The sequence below is a fragment of the Macaca mulatta genome, chromosome 7, assembly GCF_049350105.2.
Source record: "Macaca mulatta isolate MMU2019108-1 chromosome 7, T2T-MMU8v2.0, whole genome shotgun sequence".
Classification (NCBI taxonomy): Eukaryota; Metazoa; Chordata; class Mammalia; order Primates; family Cercopithecidae; genus Macaca; species Macaca mulatta.
In genome coordinates, this window is record NC_133412.1 from 165,930,354 (window position 1) to 165,952,128 (window position 21,775).

The 21,775-nt window shown below is 52.2% G+C and overlaps 1 protein-coding gene across 5 annotated transcripts in view; it reads left to right on the plus strand.

The window, feature by feature from the left end:
- RIN3 (Ras and Rab interactor 3) overlaps positions 1–21,184 on the plus strand; it is a 183,844-nt gene extending 162,660 nt beyond the window's left edge. For 3 of the 5 annotated variants that reach the window (XM_015144395.3, XM_015144396.3, XM_028851773.2), the window contains 3 exons: positions 8,351–8,482; positions 17,211–17,374; positions 20,125–21,184. In XM_015144395.3, the coding sequence (XP_014999881.3) occupies positions 8,351–8,482; positions 17,211–17,374; positions 20,125–20,445 (617 nt within the window). In that variant the 3' untranslated portion in view covers positions 20,446–21,184. The remainder of the gene's footprint in view (positions 1–8,350; positions 8,483–17,210; positions 17,375–20,124) is intronic. The other 2 variants (XM_015144397.3, XM_077941644.1) reach the window with 1 other exon arrangement.
- The last annotated feature ends 591 nt before the right edge of the window (positions 21,185–21,775 follow it).

Sequence of the window (21,775 nt, forward strand, 5' to 3'; positions counted from 1 at the left end):
ACCCATTACCAAAGGCTTCCATTGCAAACACAGATTTGAAGTCTACTGTTCTAAATGGCCTCTACTTCCTGCTGTCATATGTTTTTATCAAATAAATTGATTCATTCAACAGTTCAACAAACTTTGCTTGACAATGCAGATTTTTTTTTTATTTTTTTTATTTTTTCTGAGATGGAGTTTCACTCTGTCGCCCAGGCTAGAGTTCAGTGGTGCCATCTTGGCTCACTGCAAGCTCCGCCTCCCGGGTTCACACCATTCTCCTGCCTCAGCCTCCCGAGTAGCTGGGACTACAGGCACCTGACACCATTCCCGGCTAATTTTTATTTTTATTTTTATTTTTAGTAGAGATGGGGTTTCGCCACATTAGCCAGGATGGTCTCGATCTCCTGACTTCGTGATCCGCCCACCTCAGCCTCCCAAAGTGCTGGGATTACAGGCATGAGCCACCGCGCCCGGCCGACAATGCAGATGTTAAGAGCAAAACCCGGCTGGGCGCGGTGGCTCACGCCTGTAATCCCAGCACTTTGGGAGGCCGAGGCGGGCGGATCACAAGGTCAGGAGATCGAGACCACGGTGAAACCCTGTCTCTACTAAAAATACAAAAAATTAGCCGGGCGCGGTTGTGGGCGCCTGTAGTCCCAGCTACTCGGGAGGCTGAGGCAGGAGAATGGCGTGAACCCGGGAGGCGGAGCTTGCAGTGAGCTGAGATCGCGCCACTGCACTCCAGCCTGGGCGACAGAGCGAGACTCCGTCTCAAAAAAAAAAAAAAAAAAAAAAAGAGCAAAACCCAGGAAGACCCAGCCCATGTTTTTAAGATGTTCATAATTCAAGCTAAAAACAAGCATTAAACAAGCAAGCGTCTTGCAGTGTGATAACTGATATTCATTCATGCTTTTAGCAAATATGTTTATTAAATACCTACTATAGACCAGGTACCATTGAGGTTTCAGATATAAACAGTGAACAAGATAAGGTACCTGCCCAAGTAAAACTTTCATTCAAGGAGGAGAGATAGGCAATAACAAGTAAACAGAAATGCAAAATATATCCTCCAAGGTGAAACGTGCAACTGGGGTGGATAAAGCAGGGTAGGGGGTCTGAGGAGGGTTGGAGGAGTTTGCTGTCCTGGGACTGGGTGGTCAGGGAAGGCCTCTCTGAGTTAACATGTGATATTGACTTTCCCATTCTGCAATGCCAGGACTGGGGAGAACCATTACAAGGGCATTGGGCCTAGCCAAGGAGGTCTTCAAGGAAGACTTCTGGGAGGAAAAAAGTGGCTTTAAGTCGGAATCTTGGTGGAAAGCTAGGACCAGGGCGGGGCACAGTCATGAGCCTCCGGCTGCCCCAGGGTTGCAGCATCAGCCACTGGCCTTCACTAAGAGCCCAGTGAACAAATGGGGGCCCTGGGTGGGGGGTGGGGTAGGAAGTAGTTTTGATAAGATGCTCAATCCTTTCCTCTCCCTCAGGGTCTGCAAACTGTGGCCCTCCCAGCCAACTCTGTCCTACCACCTGATTTTGCAAATAAAGTTTTATTGGAACACTACCCATATCCATACTCAGCATCTAGGGCTGCTTGTGTTCTAAGGGCCGAGTTGAATAGTTAGGACAGAGACCGTGTGGCCCATGAAACTAAAAATACATACTTTCTGGCCTTTTACAGAAAAAAATTTGCTAGCTCCTCTTTTAGACAATGCTTCCTCGCCCTGTCACCCAGGCTGGAGTGCAGTGGCACAATCATAGCTAACTGCAGCCTCAACCTCCCGAGCTCAAGCACGTCCTCCTACCTCAGCCTCCAGAGTAGCAGGGACTACAGATGCATGCCACCACACCCAGCTGATTTTTTTTTTTTTTAGTAAAGACAAAGTCTCACTATGTTGCCCAGGCTGGAGTTAGGGCCTTTCTAATCCTCATTGTCTGTGTGATCCAGCTGAGCACCCCTTCAGCTCATTTTGATCTTAAAGAGAGCTTTCCTTCTCCAAAAATCTCCCAGCAGATGAAATATGCATAAAACCCCAGCCAGCTTTTTGAAATGTGATCAGCTACCTACAGATGGCAAACAGATGTGACCTGGCAAAAAAGAAAGCAGAAATCACCAGGAAGTGGAGGCTGCAACCAGCAGGGCATTTGGATGCACAGCCAAATGGACGTGATCTCTGGTCCACCCAAGACAGATGTTCAGCTCACAGGAGAAGGATTTCGCAGCTAACATCCCAGTGGCACTTCCTGAGGCCCCTATGTGCTCAGGGCTGAGCCCCGAGCCTGGGGTTCCAGGCTGCTCAGGAAGGAGCGTGCAGCCCTAACTGCCAAAAGGTTGGGCTGGGACCCAGTACGTGTAAACAATGTTTGAAGCTTGTGTTGGTCCATGAGGAGCTATCATGCCTGTATGGATACTGTCTCACCAACATCAACAGCCAGAACCCAGATTCTAGTCCCAGCTCTGCTACTGACCAGCTGTAGGGCTTTGAGCAAATTTCTCCCATCTCTGAGCCTCAATTTCCTCACAGCATGGTTGGACGTGATAAACTAAGGCCAGTGGGGTGCTGGAGTCAGCTCACATCAGCTCATGGGAACTGACTGTGTGCATCTCTTCCCAGCTCTGTGTTCTCGTTGGTAGCTTGAAGTTGGAAATTGTGGAAATATTTAGATCATGGAAATTGGCAAATGCTACAAATCAAGGTTGATTTTTTTCCTTCAGAGAGCCAGTTGTTAAGCATTTCCCAGGACACCACTGTCTAAGGCCCACAGGACATCTCAGTGTCTATGACCATGACCCTACCCCTGGCAGGACAGTGGTACCCAGTAAGAACACACATGGGACATAGTTCAGTCCATTGTCAGTAGCCTACGTCCCAAGCCTATGCAGGGGGCTGGAAAGGCAGTGATGCGAGAGAGGCTCAGAGAGGGTTAGTGACTCACTCTGGCTCACACAGCCTCCATCCCTGCCCTCAGCATACTCACAATGTGAAGAAGGGGGCAGGTTCTGAATCAGTCAAGGGATATGGGAGCCAGAGCAGGAACGATCCAGCTGTGCTGGAGGATGTGGGAGAGCACAAGGAGAAGTTGATAACGGGAAGGTAGGGAGGGGCTCCCAAGCAGGGGGAACTGTGTGTGCAAAGGCCTGGAGAGGGGAGAGTGCATTCAGAGTTCAGGGAATGGGCTGTGGTGCAACCTAGTGGGATGTTATGTGGGAGGGTGATGGAGGCAGAATGTCATCTCAAATTGGAAGATGGAAAGTAGAGTAAGCATCTGCAACCCCAGGGCAGCCCAGGAGGGCTTCTTGGAGTTGGAGGAGGCAGATCTTGAAGGATGAGTCAAATGAGTAGGAACATGGGATTGTTGGTCAAGATTCCTCAAGGAAAACATGGGAAGAAGAGCGGGTAAAGGACCTTCCATAGCCAGGGAGTACAAAGCCACAATCCTGGGCCCCCTCCCTTCCTGTCCCCTTCATACTCACATGGCCCGCCCTGAAGTCCTCAGACCTAGGGCCCCAGTTGGGCCATCCTTTGGCTGAAAGTCATTACTTCCTCAAGCAGGGTTTCTCACCTGTGGCCCTGCGGACATTTGGGGTGTCCTCTGCATCCCAGTTGCTGGCCCATTTTGCAGATGTAGAAAGAGAGCGTGGCCAGAAAGGCAGGTCACACGGGGCCGCATTGTCTAAAAAATTAACCAAGGATGGGCCATGAGCAGAATCCACATTCACTAGACAAAAACGACTGGAGGCCTCCATGGTTGCAGTGGTATACTGCAGGAGCCAGGACTTAAGAGACGAGGCCGCCCAGGCTATGCAGGAAGATGGGAAATGGAGTCTTTATTTGGGGTGGCCTTATCCTGGCTAAAAGTCAGGAGTTCTGTTACTTTGAAAATAGAGACTGGAGCCAAGTGTGCGGTGGCTTATGCCTGTAAGCTCAGCACTTTGGGAAGCTGAGGCGAGTGGATCACTTGAGGTCAGGAGTTCGAGACCAGCCTGGTCAACATGGCAAAATCCCATCTCTACTTAAAAAAAAAAAAAAAGTAGCCAGGCGTGGTGGTGAGCACCTATAATCCCAGCTAGTCAGGAGGCTGAGACGAGAGAATCGCCTGAACCTGGGAGGCAAAGGTTGCAGTGAGCCGAGATCACACCACTGCACTCCAGTCTGGGCGACAAGAGTGAGACCCCATCTACAGAAAAGAAAAAGAAAAGAGAGACTGGACAATGCAGAAGGAAGGAAAGCAACCACTAGTCTCCGGTGCTCACACCAGGCTAGAACAGACTGCGCAGGCAAGGAACACGAGACCCCCCTGGTCAGCTGAATGTGACCCTGAAATCACAACCCCTGGCCAGACCATGGGCTTCAGCCTGGGAGGGTCCTAAGGGCAGGAACCACCTCTGACTCACATCTTCTGTCTCCCTGTGTGCAGGGCCCACACCTGTACCCACTCATACTGGCGGTCCTTGACCAAGTCCTCATTTTGTGCCAGCCTCTGCCCTAAGTATTACCTGCAGGGCCAGGGTTTGTGGGAAGTGAGGGAGACACTCGCCTTAGGGGCAAAATGCAGGGGGATGCCCAAGAAACTCAACCACAAAGATAAATTTTATATATATGTGTGTGTATGTATATATACACATAATTTTTAAAACAATTCAGTGGTTTTCAGTATATTTGCAAGGTCATATGACTAAAACTACTCCAATTCCAAAACATTTTTATCACCCCAAAAAGAAACTGTACCCATTAAAAATCACTCCCTGTTCTCTTTTCTGCCCAACTCCAGGCAACCACTCATCTGCTTTCTGTCTCTGTGGATTTGCTTATTCTGGACGTTGCATACAGATGGAATCCTATCATACGTACAATATGCAGTCTTCCATGGCTGACTTCTTCCACTTAGCATAGTATCATCACGGTCTATCAATATCACAGCGGCCAGGCGCGGTGGCTCACGCCTTTAATCCGGCGCTTTGAGAGGACGAGGCCGGTGGATCATTGAGCCCAGGACTTCGAGACCAGCCTGGGCAACATGGCAAAACCCTGTCTCTAACAAAAATACAAAAAGAAAAAAAAAAATAGCCAGTCTCATAACCCGGTCTCAAAAAAATGAACAAATATCAGTATCAGAGCATGTATGAGTAGCTTGTTCCTTTTCATTCCCAAAGACTTCCATGGTATGCATGCACATTTTGCCTGTGTATCCACAAGTGATGGACAAGTAGCCATCTCCACTTCTTGGCTATTATGGCCAATACTGCCATGAACATTTGTGTGCAGGTCTCTGTGTGGAAATATGTTTTTGTTTCTCTCAGGTGTATATATAACTAGGAGTAGAACTTGGGCTCATGTGACAAGATAAGTACTATTTTAATGCAGTATTTTTTTAAAAAAAATAAAAATTAATGAAAAAGCCATGATGAACAAAATATCCACCTTTTTTTAGAGACAGAGTTTCACTTTGTTGCCCAGGCTGGAGTACAGTGGCACAATCTTGGCTCACTGCAACCTCCGCCTCCCAGGTTCAAGTGATTCTCGTGCCTCAGACTCCGGAGTAGCTGGGATTACAGGCTTACGCCGCCATGCCTTGCTAATTTTTGTATTTTTAGTAGAGATGGCGTTTCCCCACATTGGCCAGGTTGGTCTCAAACTCCTGACCTCAGGTGATCCGCCTGCCTGGGCCTCCCAGAGTCGTGGAATTACAGGCATGAGCTACCACGCCTGGCCGCCACATTTTCAGTGAAGTCAGGCTGTTGTCTGTTTTATGATCCTGCGTTACTGTGCGATGGGAACAGTCATTTCCAATCAGCCTGCGGTTTCCAGGCCCACATACTTTTGTGATGGCTGACAGTAGAAAGCGAACATATTGGCAACCAGATTTTAGATACAGTCGTTGTTTCTTGAGTATAGCACGTTTGTTAACTTTTTCCACCTGGTTCAAACTATGAGAGGCTGTTTTGATAAACACATATGGGGCACACAGTTTTCCTTTTGCCTCGGGCTTTGCTATGGCTGTGACCACCTGCACCATTTCAATTAATCCTCAAAAATCCTCGGGCACCTCGTTCTCCAACCTCCCTGCTGAGGTGAGAGGAGGGAAGGAGCTTGCTATAGTCCACAGCTGGTGAGTAGGAGAACTGGGATTTGAACCCAGGTCTGGGCTTGGAGACTCGGCCTTCACACTGTGCCTCTCAGCAGTGTAGCGTGCAGTTGCCCAGGAGGGTCACTTTAGCTCTCTGAAGTATTTTATTCAGGGAGCGGGCAGCCTCATTGTTACAAGGACAGATGTGAATGTGCAGAATTCACTATGAAATTTGACAACCTGGGCAACATGGCAAAACCCCATCTCTACAAAAAAATACATACATACAAAAATTAGCTGAGCGTGGTGGTATGTGCCTGTAGTCCCAGCTACTCAGGAGGCTGAGGTGGGAAGATTGCTTGAGCTCAGGAAGTCGAGGTTGCAAGTGAGCTGATATTAAGCCACTATACTCCAGCCTGGGCGACAGAGTGAAACCCTGTCTCAAAGGCCGGGCACCGTGGCTCACACCTGTAATCCCAGCACTTTAGGAGGCTGAGGCAGGTGGATCACTTGAGGTCAGGAGTTCCAGACCAGCCTGGCCAACATGGTGAAAACCCGTCTCTACTAAAAATACAAAAATTAGCTGGGTATGGCAGCGCACGCCTGTAATCCCAGCTACTCGGGAGGCTGAGGCAGGAGAATCGCTTGAACCCAGGAGGTGGAGGTTGCAGTGAGCCGAGATGGCACCACTGCACTCCAGCCTGGGCGACAAGAGCGAAACGATGTCTCAAAAAAAAAAAAGGGAAAAGAAAAGTTGCTTCCTGCCGTGGAAGTGCTTGCCATGAGCCACACCTGACACAATGGGAGGACCATCACCAGTCAAACATCCGTGTGTGCGATAGGAACTTGCCAGTCATGTCTCTCCATGTCCCCAGATGAAGCCACATGTGAAAATTTTATTTTAGAGCTAAGAGATAGAAAAATAATGATTCCCCCAAGAAATAGGTATATTTTTTTCTTCATGGACAGTGAGAATATAACTGATTGTGTTTTCCCTCTTTGCTTTGGCCAGCAGGAAACTCAAAGCCAAATTTGCTGCTGTAAAAGAGTAGTTGTGTAGGTTCTTGCTTATTTGTATTTTTATGTTTCCTATAGTACCATCTCTCTGGTAATTTATATTTGTCCTGATGGTTTTCAAATTTTGATTGAGATGTTGCTGTTTTATCAGGTATATTTCCTGATGGTCCCCTAAATCCTTTGTAAACATGTCAAGTAGAAATACACTTTTTGCGAGAGCTATAAATTGCTTAGCATGTGCTTGGATGGATTATTAATCTCACCCAAAACACAAAGGTAGCAGCACTGGCATGGGTTATTCTGGGGCTCACATCCAGACCTGGTAACCCCCAGCTGAGTCTGAAGACCTTTGTCTGAGCCCTGGACTCCATTTGGTTAGAGGAAGTGAGAAGGTGGGCTGGGGACCAGGCATGGCCATTCCCACCATGCAGAACTGCTCACCCAAGCTTCATTTCTCCAGTGCACTTGCAGAGTCTGGCTAGAAGATCAGCCAAGGACCTGCAGGAAGATTCTATTCTGGTCAGAATTCTCCGCCCACAGTTCCAGCCTTGGGCTTTGCATTGCCAAATAGGCAATCTTCAGAGCCAGCCGGGAGCCACACTGGGGAGATGCCTTTCAGACCCACCTTCCACCCTGCTTTCTGCCACTGTTCCTTTATAGAGCGCCTTCCATCTGCCGCGCAAGGTGTCTGTTGCTGTCAGGATGCTCTGAGATCTGTGAACATCTCCTTCAAAGGCAGTAGTGATGAGATGATACTTCCAGGGGTCTTTACATGTTAAAAGAAGGCCTTAGGAAAGGGCACTGTTTAACCCAAAAAAGGAAGAAGGCTGAATGGTGACATTTCAGGTCTCGTAGTGTCTGGGTGAGGAAGAGGTTTCTGTTTCGCAGGTGGGAGGGACATGTGTGATTAGTGGGGACAGGGAACCTTGCCAGGAGCCATAAATGCTTCTGGGTGGGTCTGCAAATAAATGTGATGTGAATTTGACTGTCAAGCAAGCGGCAAGGGGTGGTCATGGAGAGGGAGGACTAGGAAAGGGGAAGGGGTCAGGGTCTTGCTCCTCCCAGCCGAGGGCACTTTCTCAGTTCCTTCTTCCTAAACCTGGACTGTTTCTCAGGCCTCCCGAGGAGGCTGCTCCCTGGGTCCTCTCTGTCATGAGAGCAGGAGCATTCCTCTTCCAGGGATCGCCATCCACACTCAGCAAACCACTGTCCCCTACCCTGGGCAGAGAGCATCTCACAAGGAGAGCCTGGAACTCATCTCCCTCTGCCTCCTTCTTCTTCCCAGGGAAGCCCTATGGGGCGGATGACTTCCTGCCTGTGCTCATGTATGTGCTGGCCCGCAGCAACCTCACAGAGATGCTTCTCAATGTGGAGTACATGATGGAGCTCATGGACCCCGCCCTGCAGCTGGGGGAGGGTGAGTCACCACCCCCTGCCCATCAGGTGCATTGCACACCCCCAACTCAGCCATACCACGGGCACTCTAGTGGTCCAAGAAGCACCTCCTGGATACCAGACTCCTGCTGAACTCTGGACCCATGGATGCAAATGTGAATCCTACACAGGTCCTGTCCTGCGGGAGCTCACAGATTAGGGGGAGAGATGAGCCAGTGAAGAGACTGTGCCACCTCCACGTAACAAGTGCTGGAATAGTTGGAATCCCAGAAGGCATAGGAGCATGTTACCCAGACTGTGCAGTCAGGGGAGGCTTCCTGGAGGAGGTGACATCTGAGCTGAGCAATGAAAGAAAAATACAGGCAGCTGATTAAAAAAAGGGGGAAAGGCAGTCTTTGTAGCAGGAACAGCAGGAGATAGTAGTGTAAAAGAAGTGGCTGAAGTGGCAGGCAGTGCTCACAGTAAGAGTCTGAGAGACAGTGACAATTGGTTCTTAGACAGGGGTGACCCCCAGGGACTCTCGGCCCCTTGCTCATAAGCCCTGGGTCAGGACCTCCGTCAGCGGGAAGTTAATGATATGAGTAAGAAGCCCTGCACTCCCCAATAGGATGAAGGCAGAGATGTGGTTTGGTCCACCCCATGCTCAGTTTCCCTTCCCCTTTCCCCCTTCCCACCACATCCTTCCACCCACTTAGCCTCAGCCACCCATCCACCAAGAATTTCCTGAGGGGCAGCCAGTCCAGATATCAGCTCTGACAGAGCCCTGACTTCCCCTCTGAGACATCAGCCTCAAAGGAGGGAACCATCCTCCCAGGCCCTGAGGGTCCCCCTTGGGCTTTGTGGTTCTTGAGATGAGCAGACACTCTTTGCATCTGTTTGCATTTTTTTTGCATGTTCCAGTCTCTGGGGTGATAGTTTGATGAGATAGTTCTGTGAGTTGTTGACAGCTCAGGGGAGCATGTTAAAGCCATGACGTTCACTGTCATATATAACTTTGGCTTGTGGCACTGGGACCTCTATATCTACTTTTTTTTTTCTCTGTGGTTAAAAATGTCCTGTAATGGGAACAAGTTATCTTCCAGGAGGTCCAGGAATTCAAGAGAAGCCAAGGTTTCTTCAGCAATGGTTATCTGCTGCCCAGTGTAGCCATCTATCCATCCATCTATTCATCTGTCCATCCATATGGTCATCCATCCACCCATTCACCTACCCATCCATCCATGCATCCGCTCATCCACCCAACCACCCACCCATCTACCGACTCACCCACCTCTCCATCTATCCAACTATCCATCCATCCACCCATCCATCATCCCATCATCTATCCATGCATCCATCTACTCATCAAACCACCTACCCATCCACATATTCACCCACCCACCCATCCACATATTCACTCACCCATCCACATATTCATCCACCCATCCACATACCATCTACCCATCCACCCATCCATCCATCCACCCACCCATCCGTCATCCATCCATCCATTAACCTATCCATCCATCTATCCATCCATCCATCCATCCATCCATCTATGCACTCATCCACATATTCACCCAGCCATCTACATATCCATCTGCCCATCCACCCATCCATCCATCCACCCACCCATCCGTCATCCATCCATCCATTCACCCGTCCACCTACCAACCTATCCAACCATCCATCCATCTATACACTCATCTACCCATCCATGTATTCACCCAGTCATCCACATAACCGTCTACCCATCCATCCATCCATCCATCCACCCACCCATTCATGCACCCATCCATCCATGCATCCACTCACCTACCTAACCACCCACCCATCCACCCATCCATCCATCCATCCATCCACCCATCCATCATCCATCCATCCATCCATCCATTCACCCATCCACCTACCCACCTATCCATCCATCCATCCATCCATCCATCCATCCATCCATCCATCCATCCATCTATACACTCATCTACCCATCCATGTATTCACCCAGCCATCCACATAACCATCTACCCATCCATCCATCCATCCACCCACCCACCCACCCATTCATGCACCCATCCATCCATGCATCCACTCATCCACCTAACCACCCACCCATCTACCTATCCATCCATCCATCCATGCACCCACCCATCTGCCCATCCACATATTTGCCCACCCACCCACATATTCATCTACCCATCCACATATCCATCTATCCATCCACCTACCCATCCACTTATTCACTCACCCACCCATCCACATATTCGCCCACCCTCCACATACTCATCCACCCATCCACATATTCATCTACCCATCCACCTACCATCCACCCACCCACCCACATATTCACCCACCCACCCACATATTCACTCACCCACCCATCCACATATTTGCCCACCCTCCACATATTCATCTACCCATCCACCCACCTACCCAATCACCCACCCATTCATCTACCATCCATCCATCCATCTACCCATCCACTCACCCATCTACCCCTCTACTCATCCACCCACCCATTTATCCATGCCAGACACATGGGCTGTGGTGTAGAACAAGACAAGTAAGGCTGATAGCCTTGTGTGAATGAATTAATGCTTCATTCTGCATCCCACACTTTGGGACTTCTACCTCATCAGGCCCTTGTGGGCCTTCTTCCTTGGTTTCCCCAAGGAAGGGAAGCTCTCAGCATGCACACAGAAGAACCACAGGGACGGTTGCTGAGCAGGAAAAGGGCAGGGACATCCTTGGGCTAGCAGCCCTCTCCTATGGACTTGCATCACCCACCCCAATCCTGCCATGGCCTCCTGGGATCCTTCTTCCTGTTCCCAGAAGCCTAGGGGATTTGGGTGAGAAAGAGAGAAGTTCTTGAGACCTGACAGCATGTCAATTCTGGGCTACTTCAAGTATTTGGAGGACAAGTCAAAGTACGAAGAAAGTTCATAAAGGTCCTAAATAGTTCCTGACCAAGGCTGCCTGCATGCCCTGCATCCAGCCCTTTTGCCAGACTTGAGTAGGCAGAGTCCTCCACCCCACCTCTGGCCCCATAGGGAGGGCAGGGGGCACAGTGTCCCTCCTGGCAGCCCTCTCTGACCAGGGCAGTGTCACACCTTACCCATGGCAGCTCCAAGGGCCAGAGGACAAACCCACACCACACTGTGCACACCACCAGGGTTGGGGGGAGCGGCGTGGCACGGACACATCCCTGCACCTCTCTCTGCCCTACTTCAATAATCAGGGTGTGGGAGGTACAGCACCTAGGACAGCCAGCCTTGCAGGCGTTTACCTGTGGCATCGAGATGACCTTGGGGCTCTCCAGCGAGGGCAGGGGTTTCCACCTTTCAACAGCCTGGACCCTTCATCTCAATGGATCTGGGTCCCAGGGCAGAGGGGCACGGGTGAGGTGGTGTTTCTGAGTTTCCCTGGCTTAGCCCTCCTGGCTTAGTGGGGTGGTGATGCAGAGGTACCTGATTGCCTCAACCTCTGCAGTGCAGGTTGGGAGGAAGCCTGAGCCCTGACAGAGCTCAGAGATGTTTAGGGTGGGAGATGGGGGTTCCCAGAATCCCCAGACTCTTGGGAACTTAAGTTGCTAGAATCTGAGAGAACTAACACAAAGTGGAGTAAAAAGAGCAGTCTGGAGGCTGGATTTGGGGCTCAGTTCTGCCTCTGACTGACTGGAAACCCTGGGCAAGTCACCTAACCTCTCTGGCTCGCGGAAGTGAAGACATCAGGCTAGATTGGTAGTTTTCAAACTGTCTGGGTGCTCTTGTATTCTGCAGAGGTGGCTGGGTGTTAGTTTGTTTGGGATGCTTAATAAAATACCATAAACTGGGTAACTCTGGAACCATGGAAATGTATGTCTCTCAGTTCTGGAGGCTGGGAAGTCCAAGATCAAGGCACCAGCAGACTCAGTATCTGGTGAGAACCCCAGTTTCTGGCTCATAGATGGTGGGTTCTTGTTGTATCTTCACATGGCAGAAGGGACAAGGCAGCTCTCTGGTACTTTTTTTTTTTTTTTTTTGAGACAGAGTCTCTGTCTGTCACCCGGACAGGAGTGCAGTGCTGTAATCTTGGCTCACTGCAACCTCTGCCTCCCAGGGTCAAGCAATTCACCGGCCTCAGCCTCCCAAGTAGCTGGGCTTATAGGCCCATGCCACCATACCTGGCTAATTTTTGTATTTTCAGTACAGACAGGGCTTCACCATGTTGGCCAGGCTGGTCTCGAACTCCTGATCTCAAGTGATCTGCCTGCCTCAGCCTCCCAAAGTGCTAGGATTACAGGTGTGAGCCACCATGCCCAGCTGGCACTTCTTCTATAAGGGCACTAATCCCATTTATGAGGGCTCCACCCTCATGACCTAATGACCTCCCAAAGGCCCCACCTCCTAACACCATCACATTGGAGGTTAGGATTTCAACATAGGATTTGGGGGTAGGGGGACCCGAACATTCAGACCTTAGCACATGGGGCAGGATGAGAGATGGAGCTGGGCCCTGTCTTCCTGTGTTTCGCAGTTCAGGTGAGCAAGCCATTCTGTGTTCAACAGAAAGCCTGCAAGTCGGATTCTGTGCACCTTGGGACCTTCAAATTCTCTCAGCCTGTTCCATGTGCTGCAGTTTAGCAAAAGGATCCCACTTTCCTTGCAGCAGGCATCTGGGGCAGGAGACATCAGGGACTTGTGCAAGGAAGGGCCTGAGTGCCGGCTTGCTGGGACCCCTGCCCCCTTTCTAGCCTCTCTCTTGTGTTCCCACTCCCCCCACCCCCTGCCCCCGTGAAGTCATGGGGCAGACAGGTGACCCAGGCAGCTGCTGGGCACCTGGCTGGAGCCAGCCCAGAATCCTAGCCTCTCCTAAAATCCTGGCCAGGCTGGTCCCAAAAGTACCCTCATGGCCCCCTTTGCCCATGTCCCTTCCCTAGTCTGCCTGAGAGCTGGCCATGCCAGGCTGGTATCTTTCCAGGGGCAGTGGGTTTTTCTAATCAATGCATTCGCCCCGGAGAGAACAGCCTGCTCCAAAACTCACGGTGGGGCCGCCTGCCACCTAGTGGTCCTGGCAGGCATTTCATGGCCCCGAGTCAAAGAGGGAAGTTGGCAGAGAGAGCGGCCTCACAAAGAAGCCGGGGTCCAGCAGGAAAACGTGCAGCAGCAGGGCTTGGCTGCTCCCCTTTCACCCATGAGGATGAGACGCCCCCAGAGCACCTCCCTGAGGCCTCATAGCCACCATGCGTTATTCACGCATTCCGAGGCCCTGTACTTCACACATAATCATTTCCTTTTCACAACGTTATGGCATTTGCAGATGAGGAAACTGAGGCATAGAGAGACCATTAGCTCACCTGAATTACAGGGCTGGCTGCTACGGTACAAAGACCTAGATCCTGTTCTCTGACTCCAAAACTGAAGGTTTACAGTCAGCACACTGCACTCACCTCTCCATTCCCAGCCAGGAAGACATAAGCCAGACAGGAAACAGGACGACTGAGGGATGCCAGGTAGAGGACATGGACTCGGCGCAGCTAGGGCTGGGGGCACCAGAGCTGACTTCCTGGCCTGGGGCTTTAAACCCAACTTAAAATGGAGATAAATAAGTAGTTTAGTGGTTCTTCTTATTAGGGACACCAAGCCAACCTCCGTGGTAGCTTTAATTTAGTTTTTTCAAAAATGTCTCTTATTTATTTTTTTTTTTTAAGTTTGAGATGGAATCTCACTCTGTCACCCAGGCTGGAGTGCAATGGCATGATCTCGGCTCACTGCAACTTCCATCTCTCAGGTTCAAGCGATTCCCCTGTCTCAGCCTCCAGAGTAGCTGGGATTACAGGCAGGCGCCACCATGCCCAGCTAATTTTTGTACTTTTGGTAGAGACAGGGTTTCATCATGTTGGCCAGCCTGGTCTGGAACTCCTAACCTCAAGTGATCCACCTGCCTCGGCCTCCCAAAGTACTGAGATTACAGGCGTGAGCCACTGCGCCCAGCCATCTCTTTTCTATGCTGCTATGAAAGGATGGGTGATCCTGTGGCCATAAACCCTTTTATCTTACCCCCCCACTTACCACCTACTGAACTGGGGTGTGAACTTGTCCCATATTGGCTGTAGAATTGGTGCAGATGTGTGGGCCAGCTTCACCCAGTGTACCAGTTAGGAATGCTTTGGGCTGCACGTAACTCACAAAAGTAACTAATAGTGGCTTAAGTCAGAGCAAGGAATTGGTTTGTCTCTTGCATCAAGAAGTCCAGGCTAAGCACCTGGTAAGGATGGCATTTTGCATCCAGGGAACTATGGACCCAGCTCTTTCCATCTTTCCTTAGCATGTGGGCCTTTGGCTTTGTGTCTGCCACCTCTGATCAGAAGACAGCTGCAGTGACCCCACTACCTCTGGGTTCCAGGCAGAAGGAAGGGTGACAGGCAAAAACCCTAAGGGATATATCCACTGAGTCTGTCTCTTTCAAAGACTTTCCTGGAAGCCCCACCCAGCCTTCCACTTACATCTAAGGGGCCACAGCAGAGTCTCCTGCCTCTACCCAAGCTGCAAGGGAGTCTGGGAAGTGAGCATTTCAGCTGATGTTACTTCCCCAAATAAAAGCACAGTTCAGTTAGGTAGAAGGGGGAGACGTGATTTAAGTGGGGCACTAGCAGAATCTGCCTTGTGTCAAAAATCATCATCCTGGCCAGGCACGGTGGCTCACGCCTGTAATCCCAGCACTTTGGGAGGCCAAGGCAGGTGGATCACTTGAGGTAAGGAGTTCAAGACCAGCCTGGCCAACATGGTGAAACCCCATGTCTACTAAAAATACAAAAAGTTAGCCGGGCGTGGTGGTGTGTGCCTGTAATCCCAGCTACTCAGGAGACTGAGGCAGGAGAATCGCTTGAACCTGGGAGGCGGAGGTTGCAGTGTGCCAAGATCACATCATTGCACTGCAGCCTGGGCAACAAGAGCAAAACTCCATCTAAGAAAAAAAAAGAAAAAAATCATCATCCTGGCACTGGAAGGACTGGGCAGAAAGGCCTGTCCAGTGGCAGGAAAGCCCAAGGAAGCACCATGGAGGTGGGCGGCGCTGGAGACCAGAGAGACCAGGGTATCCAGGGTCTCCTCACCCTCCTCTGGGCCTTGATCTCTCTATGACCTTGGCCAAGCCACCTTCCCTCTCTGGACTCGGTTTTCTCTCTCTAGAATGAGGGGGCTTAACAAAGTTAGTATTTCTCAAACCTTTTAACCAAAGTCCCAAACAAGCTCAGGAGAATGAATTTGTAAGCATCGTGTAAAATATTGCCTTTTATCTTAAAAGTTCATGAAAATGTTGCAGTCTGAAGTATCTCAAAGCTTAAATTACTTTAGGAAACAACTGTGTATTAAGAATTGTGTGAGGCCAAGGCAGGAGGATCATCTGAGGCCAGAAGTTCAAAACCAGCCTGGGCAACATAGCTAGACCCCTTCTCTACAGAAAATTTAAAAATCAGCCTGCAATCACTTGAGTCCAGGAGTTGGAGGCTCCAGTGAGTTATATGTGAATTAACTTAAGAAATGGATACATAAATGATTCAAATTTTATACTTATTTAAAATCTTTAAAAATTGCATGTAATGGTATAACCATAATTAAAATTTCCTCTCCATCTTTTTAAAAATTACTTTAGAACAGATAATGCATTCACATGGCTCAAAATTCTAAAGCATATCAAAAGCTCCTTAATTTATAATGAGGTGGTGTCCTAATAAACCCACCATAAATTGAAAATATCTTAAGTTGAAATGCATTTAATCCACCTAACCTACTGAACATCATAGACTAGCCTACCTTAAACATTCTCAAAACACTTACATTAGCCTACAGTTGGGCAAAAATCATCAAAAAGCCTATTGTGTGTGTGTCAAAAATCAATCACACAAGCTGGGCGTGGTGGCTCACGTCTGTAATCCCAGCACTTTGGGAGGCTGAGATGGGTGGATCACCTGAGGTCAGGCATTCAAGACCAAAATGGTTAACATGGCAAAACCCCGTCTCTACTGAAAATACAAAACTTAGCTGGGCGTGGTGGCAGGCACCTGTAATCCCAGCTACTTGGGAGGCTGAAGCAGGAGAATCACTTGAACCCAGGCGGTGCAGGTTGCAGTGAGCCGAGATCGCACCACTGCACTCCAGCCTGGGCGACAGAGCAACAGAGCCAGACTTAGTCAAAAAAAAAAAAAAAAAAAAAAAAACACCTCACACAAAGCATATTTTATAATAAAGTATTGAATATCTCATGTAATGTATTGAATACTGTACTGGAAGTAAAAAACAGGATGGTTGTATGGGTTCTGGAAGCATGGTTTCTACTGAATGTATATCGCTTTCACACCATCATGAAGTCAAAAAATCATAAATGGAAGCATCGTAACTCACAGACCATCTATATGTGATACACACACAGTGAGAAGTCTCCTGCCCACCCTGTCTCCTGACCCCCCTTCCCCACACTGAAGGTATTCTGTTTCTGTCTCTTGTGTATCCTTTAAATTTTTTAATGTTTTAAAAATCATTTTTTAAATAAGCAAGAGTTTTGTCCCCAAGGGGAGCCAATGAAAAGTTTTGAGCAGGGCCCAGACAGCTCAGGGCTGAACTCTAGGAAACTTTCTGAGAGTGGAGGGTGGGCGTGCAGTTGAGCTCAGCTGTTGAAGCAGGTGACCCAGGCAGTGGTGGTGGGCGGGGCTTGGAGGAGGTGGGTGGGGCAGGCCAAGCTCCTTGCCTCTGGTGGGTGGAGGCCGTCCTAGCTCAGGTTCCACACCCTTGTCCACGCAGGTTCCTACTATCTGACCACCACCTACGGGGCCCTGGAGCACATCAAGAACTACGACAAGATCACGGTGACCCGGCAGCTGAGCGTGGAGGTGCAGGACTCCATCCATCGCTGGGAGCGCCGGCGTACGCTCAACAAGGCCCGGGCCTCCCGCTCCTCAGTGCAGGTGAGGCCTGGGACTGAGAGTGGGAGGGGCCCGATGGGACCATGTCCCAGACACCATCCCTGCGGCCTAAGGAGCCGTGACATCGCCTGGCTGCGCCAGCCGCCCAGCCCTGCCTTAGGGGAGCAGTGAGACTCCCCACACCAGAGGAAGGGCCCCCAGCCCCTGCTGCCAGCGTGTGTCCAGGACTTGGGTGCGTCTGGAAACATATCAGCAGGCGTCGGTGTTCTCGCTGGGCAAGCAGGAAGGGTGTGGGAGGAATGAGACACACCCATAAGTCCTTAGCGCCTCCTACAACCCAGCACCCTGCAAGGGCTGGAGATGGGGACTTGTCATCGCAGTCCCTGCCTTTAAGGAGCCCACAGGCTGATCTGCAGCCTTATCCCTTAGTCCCTGGACACATGCAGCAGCTGTCAAGGGTCTGCGTAACCCCCACCAACCCAGTGACCCACCCCTCCCCATATCTCTCTCTATACAGGTTCAGTATTCAAACCGGTCCTGCCCCTCCCCAAGTCCATCACCCCACCCACCCCCCAGGCTGTATCAAATCCAGCTGCCCCCAGTTCCCCAAACATGCCCAGCCCAGTTCACTGGCTGCTCAGCCTCTGCCCTCGCTGGTCAATCTCCCCTTCTTCACTGGCTGTCACTGCCCATCCTTTAAGACGACTCCATTTCTCCAACAGCCCCTCTTCCGATAAGCCTTCCCTGATACACACACACCCCGTTTCCCACAGGCTGGGTGGGGTGCCCTCCTCTGGGCTTCCTGCAGTCTCCCCCTTTACAGTGCATATCACATCCTATCATCCTCTGCATATGAAGCCATCACCTCTGGGAGGGCACAGCCCATGGTTCACATGCCTCAGGGGCCCAAGCCCAAGGCCTGGGACCGAGCGGGACTGGGTGTGTAAAAAAAGGAGAGAGTTGGACCAGTGAGCCAGGCACATTCAGAGCTGGGAGCAGCTATGCAGACTCACTCCCCTGACACCCAGAGCACACCAGTCCTGAGCCCCACTCCTGGCTTTCAAGATGATGCATCTACAATAAGCAGAGCCCAGGCCTGGGAGGCAGGAGGCTTGAGTTCTGGACCTGGCCCTGTACTAACTTGCTGTGTGACCCTCAGCAATCCCTGCCCCACTCTGGGACTCAGTTTCCCTGCCCAATGGCTAATCAATTTAATACCTGACTCTCTGGGGAGAAAACAAAAGCTCTGATTTTAGTTTCTGTCCATTTCCATGGTGTGAGCCCTCCATGGCCAACTTCAACTTGGCATCACTGAATGTGGAGCTGGAAAGAAATGTATGCGATTGGCTCTCCCCGGCGGGTGTGAGCCAGCTCCAGCACACCTCTGTTCCCATCCCCTCCCAACACCCCGGCCTCCCACGGACTGTAGCGACACGGATGTTCTTGATCCAAGCCTGGCCCAGGCATCCCGTACTTCCTGCTTCCACCTTAGGGGTTCCTGATGCTGAGTCAGGCAGAGCATGGGTGAAACGGACCACCCACTGTTGGGGAGACGGAAGCTTTGGGGGGGACCCTCAGCACCACATCTGGGATCTGGGGAGGGCACTACCCTCTGCCCCCTCCCAGTGCCTCCTCTGCACCCCATGCCTTGAGGGGTGGGCACCCTTCCCTGGGGAGGGAAGCCCAGAGCCGGAGAGTCACCAGCAGGTGGATAGTGCCCTGGGAGGCCTAATGGAGGACAAGGAGCCCTAAGGTAGCCACTAAGACGGAGGGAGTGGGCCGGGCTTTTCCCCTCCTGGAAGAAATGGGCGGTCCCCGTGAAGCTCTTGACAGGAGCCCGGCCCCGCCTAAGCCCTAGCCACCATTGGCCATCACGGTCTCTGCGATGCTGGATCCTCAGCCGCTTCCCGTGCAAGTCTGCTGTTCCCAAGACGGCCACAAGGGGGCAGCCCCGCGCGCAGCGTCCCTGCCTGCAGCCCTGAGCCCCGGGGAAGGCGAGGCTGCTCCGGGCTGGAGCTTCCAGCACCTGCTCACCCATTTCTGGTAGGCGGGCGCTATCCCCACTTTACAGCCGAGGCTCGAGGAACCAAGACCACACAGGCAGTGGGAGCGGATTCAAAGCCCGGCAGGTGTGGGGCTGGGTCCCCAGGGGTGGAGGACGGCGGGCGGGCGCCCTGCTCGTGCTGTGAGTGCCCAGCCCCAGCCCGCAGGCATCGCCTCGGCCTGCCCGCCCTGCACTATGGGTGGGGCCTTCCCCACCCGACTGCGCCCAGCCTCCTTCACCCGGTCCCCTCCCGCTTTACCAAGCCCTACCCCACGCAGCTCCTCAGAGCCCCAGGGCCCTTGCAGCCCTACGGGGCTGGACTGTGCTGCCCGCCCGCACTATGGGATGCCCAGGGGGGGGCTCGCGTCTCCCTTCTTGTCTGTGCTGCCTTCTGTGCCCAGCATTGCGCCTGGGGTGCAGAGAACTCACCTGGAGTGGGGGAGGGAATGTATGAGTGAATGAATGGTGGGGAGCCTGTGGACCAGCAGCCAGGGGGCGCGCTGGCTCCTTGTTGGAGGGACCCCAAGTCGCCTCTTCATTCATCTCCCAGAACGGTCGGCCCAGCTGGGAAGCCAGGCAGGGAAGCCTCTGCAGGCTCACGGCAGAGACTGGAAAGGCGCAGGTGCCAGACTCACAGCCCCTTCGGCGCCCGCCACCCGCTATCCATCCAGGGAGGGGCCTGGGCCGGAAGAGGGTGCCTGGGGACACAGGGCCCCGCCGTGACCGCAGGCCCCGCGTGTCTCCGCAGGACTTCATCTGCGTGTCGTACCTGGAGCCCGAGCAGCAGGCGCGGACGCTGGCGTCGCGGGCGGACACCCCAGCCCAGGCGCTGTGCGAGCAGTGCGCGGAGAAGTTCGCGGTGGCTCGGCCGCAGGCGCACCGGCTGTTCGTGCTGGTGGACGGGCGCTGCTTCCAGCTGGCGGACGACGCGCTGCCGCACCGCATCAAGGGCTACCTGCTGCGCAGCGAGCCCAAGCGCGACTTCCATTTTGTCTACCGGCCCCTGGACGGTGGCGGCGGCGGCTGGAGCCCACCCTACCTGGTGGTGCGGGAGCCCAACTTCCTGTGAGTCCCTCCCGGGGCGCCTTCCCTCACCCCCAGGCGCACATCTGGCTCCGGCTCTGGCTGCGCACTCCCGACAGCGACGTCCACGCAGCACAGGGACATGGGCCATTCCATGACGTGCCCAGGCCAACGTCGCAGGACAGTTGTGAAAATAACATGATGCGCGGCCAAAACCACTTCCTGAGGGCAAGTCATAGCACTGAGACACTGAGAGGCCATGTTCTTCATGAGACAGAAAGGGAAACAGACTCAGAGAGGAGAGAGGCGCTCCAGGCCGCTGCAGCCAACAAACCCGCGCCCTCTTCACACGCAGCTCCTCAGGCCATTCCCCATGAGTCCCCCACACCCACCCCATCCTCGGTCTTTGCAAAGACGGGCCCGAGCTTAGTTTCCCCAGGACTGGCCGAGGAAGGGGCACTGGCCACAGCTGCTCCCCGCGCCCCTCAGGGTGGACCCAGCATCTCAGGAGCACCTCAGGGTGTGGGTTAAGAGACAGGCCTCCACCCCTGCACCAGAGCCTGTCCTTAGCTCCCAGTGCCCCCAGACCCCGCAGCTCTGTGCCCCCCAAGAAGTAGCCAGACACACGTCGGGGCGCCAAGCAGGGCCAGCTCCATGGACCCATGGACAAGCCCAGCCCCGCCTCAGGGAAAACAGGGCCTTTCCCTACAGGACACGCTCCAGAGCTGTGGCAGATTGCAGGAGCCATTGTGTGGGGAGAATTTAATAAAAATCCCTTTTGAAAATGACATTTCCTTTTCTGAAGGGTCTGGAGCTCTGCACAGCCAGCCCTGCATTCACAGCCTCACCTCCTTCCCAGGTGGCTTCAGAAGACCCTCTCTTTGCCATGGGGATCCTGTCCTCTGCCAGAACCTGTGGCATACTCTTAGCCACCCTCAGCCCTTGGGACCCTGGGCCCTGTCTGCCCCTCAGCCTCCCACCATCCTTAGTTCCCATCATTCCCAGCTTAGGATCAGAACCATCTGTCACCTCTCCCAGAGATGCCATTCCCTGTAGTCTTTGCCTGGTCAGCTCCTATACATCCTCCTCCAGGAAGCCTTTTTTTTTTTTTTCTCCCCGAGATGGGGTCTCGTCTCATTCTGCTGCCCTGGTGGGAGTACAGTGGTGTGATCAGAGCTCACTGCAGCCTCAACCTCCTGGGCTCAGGAGGTCCTCCCACCTCAGCCCCCCAAGTAGCTGGGACTACAGGCAGGTACCACCACACCTGGCTAATTTTTGGTATTTTTTGTAGAGACAGGGTTTCACCATGTTGCCCAGGCTGGTAGGAAGCCTTTCCTAATTCCCCAGGTTGGACCAGACAGTCCTCCCATGGTCTG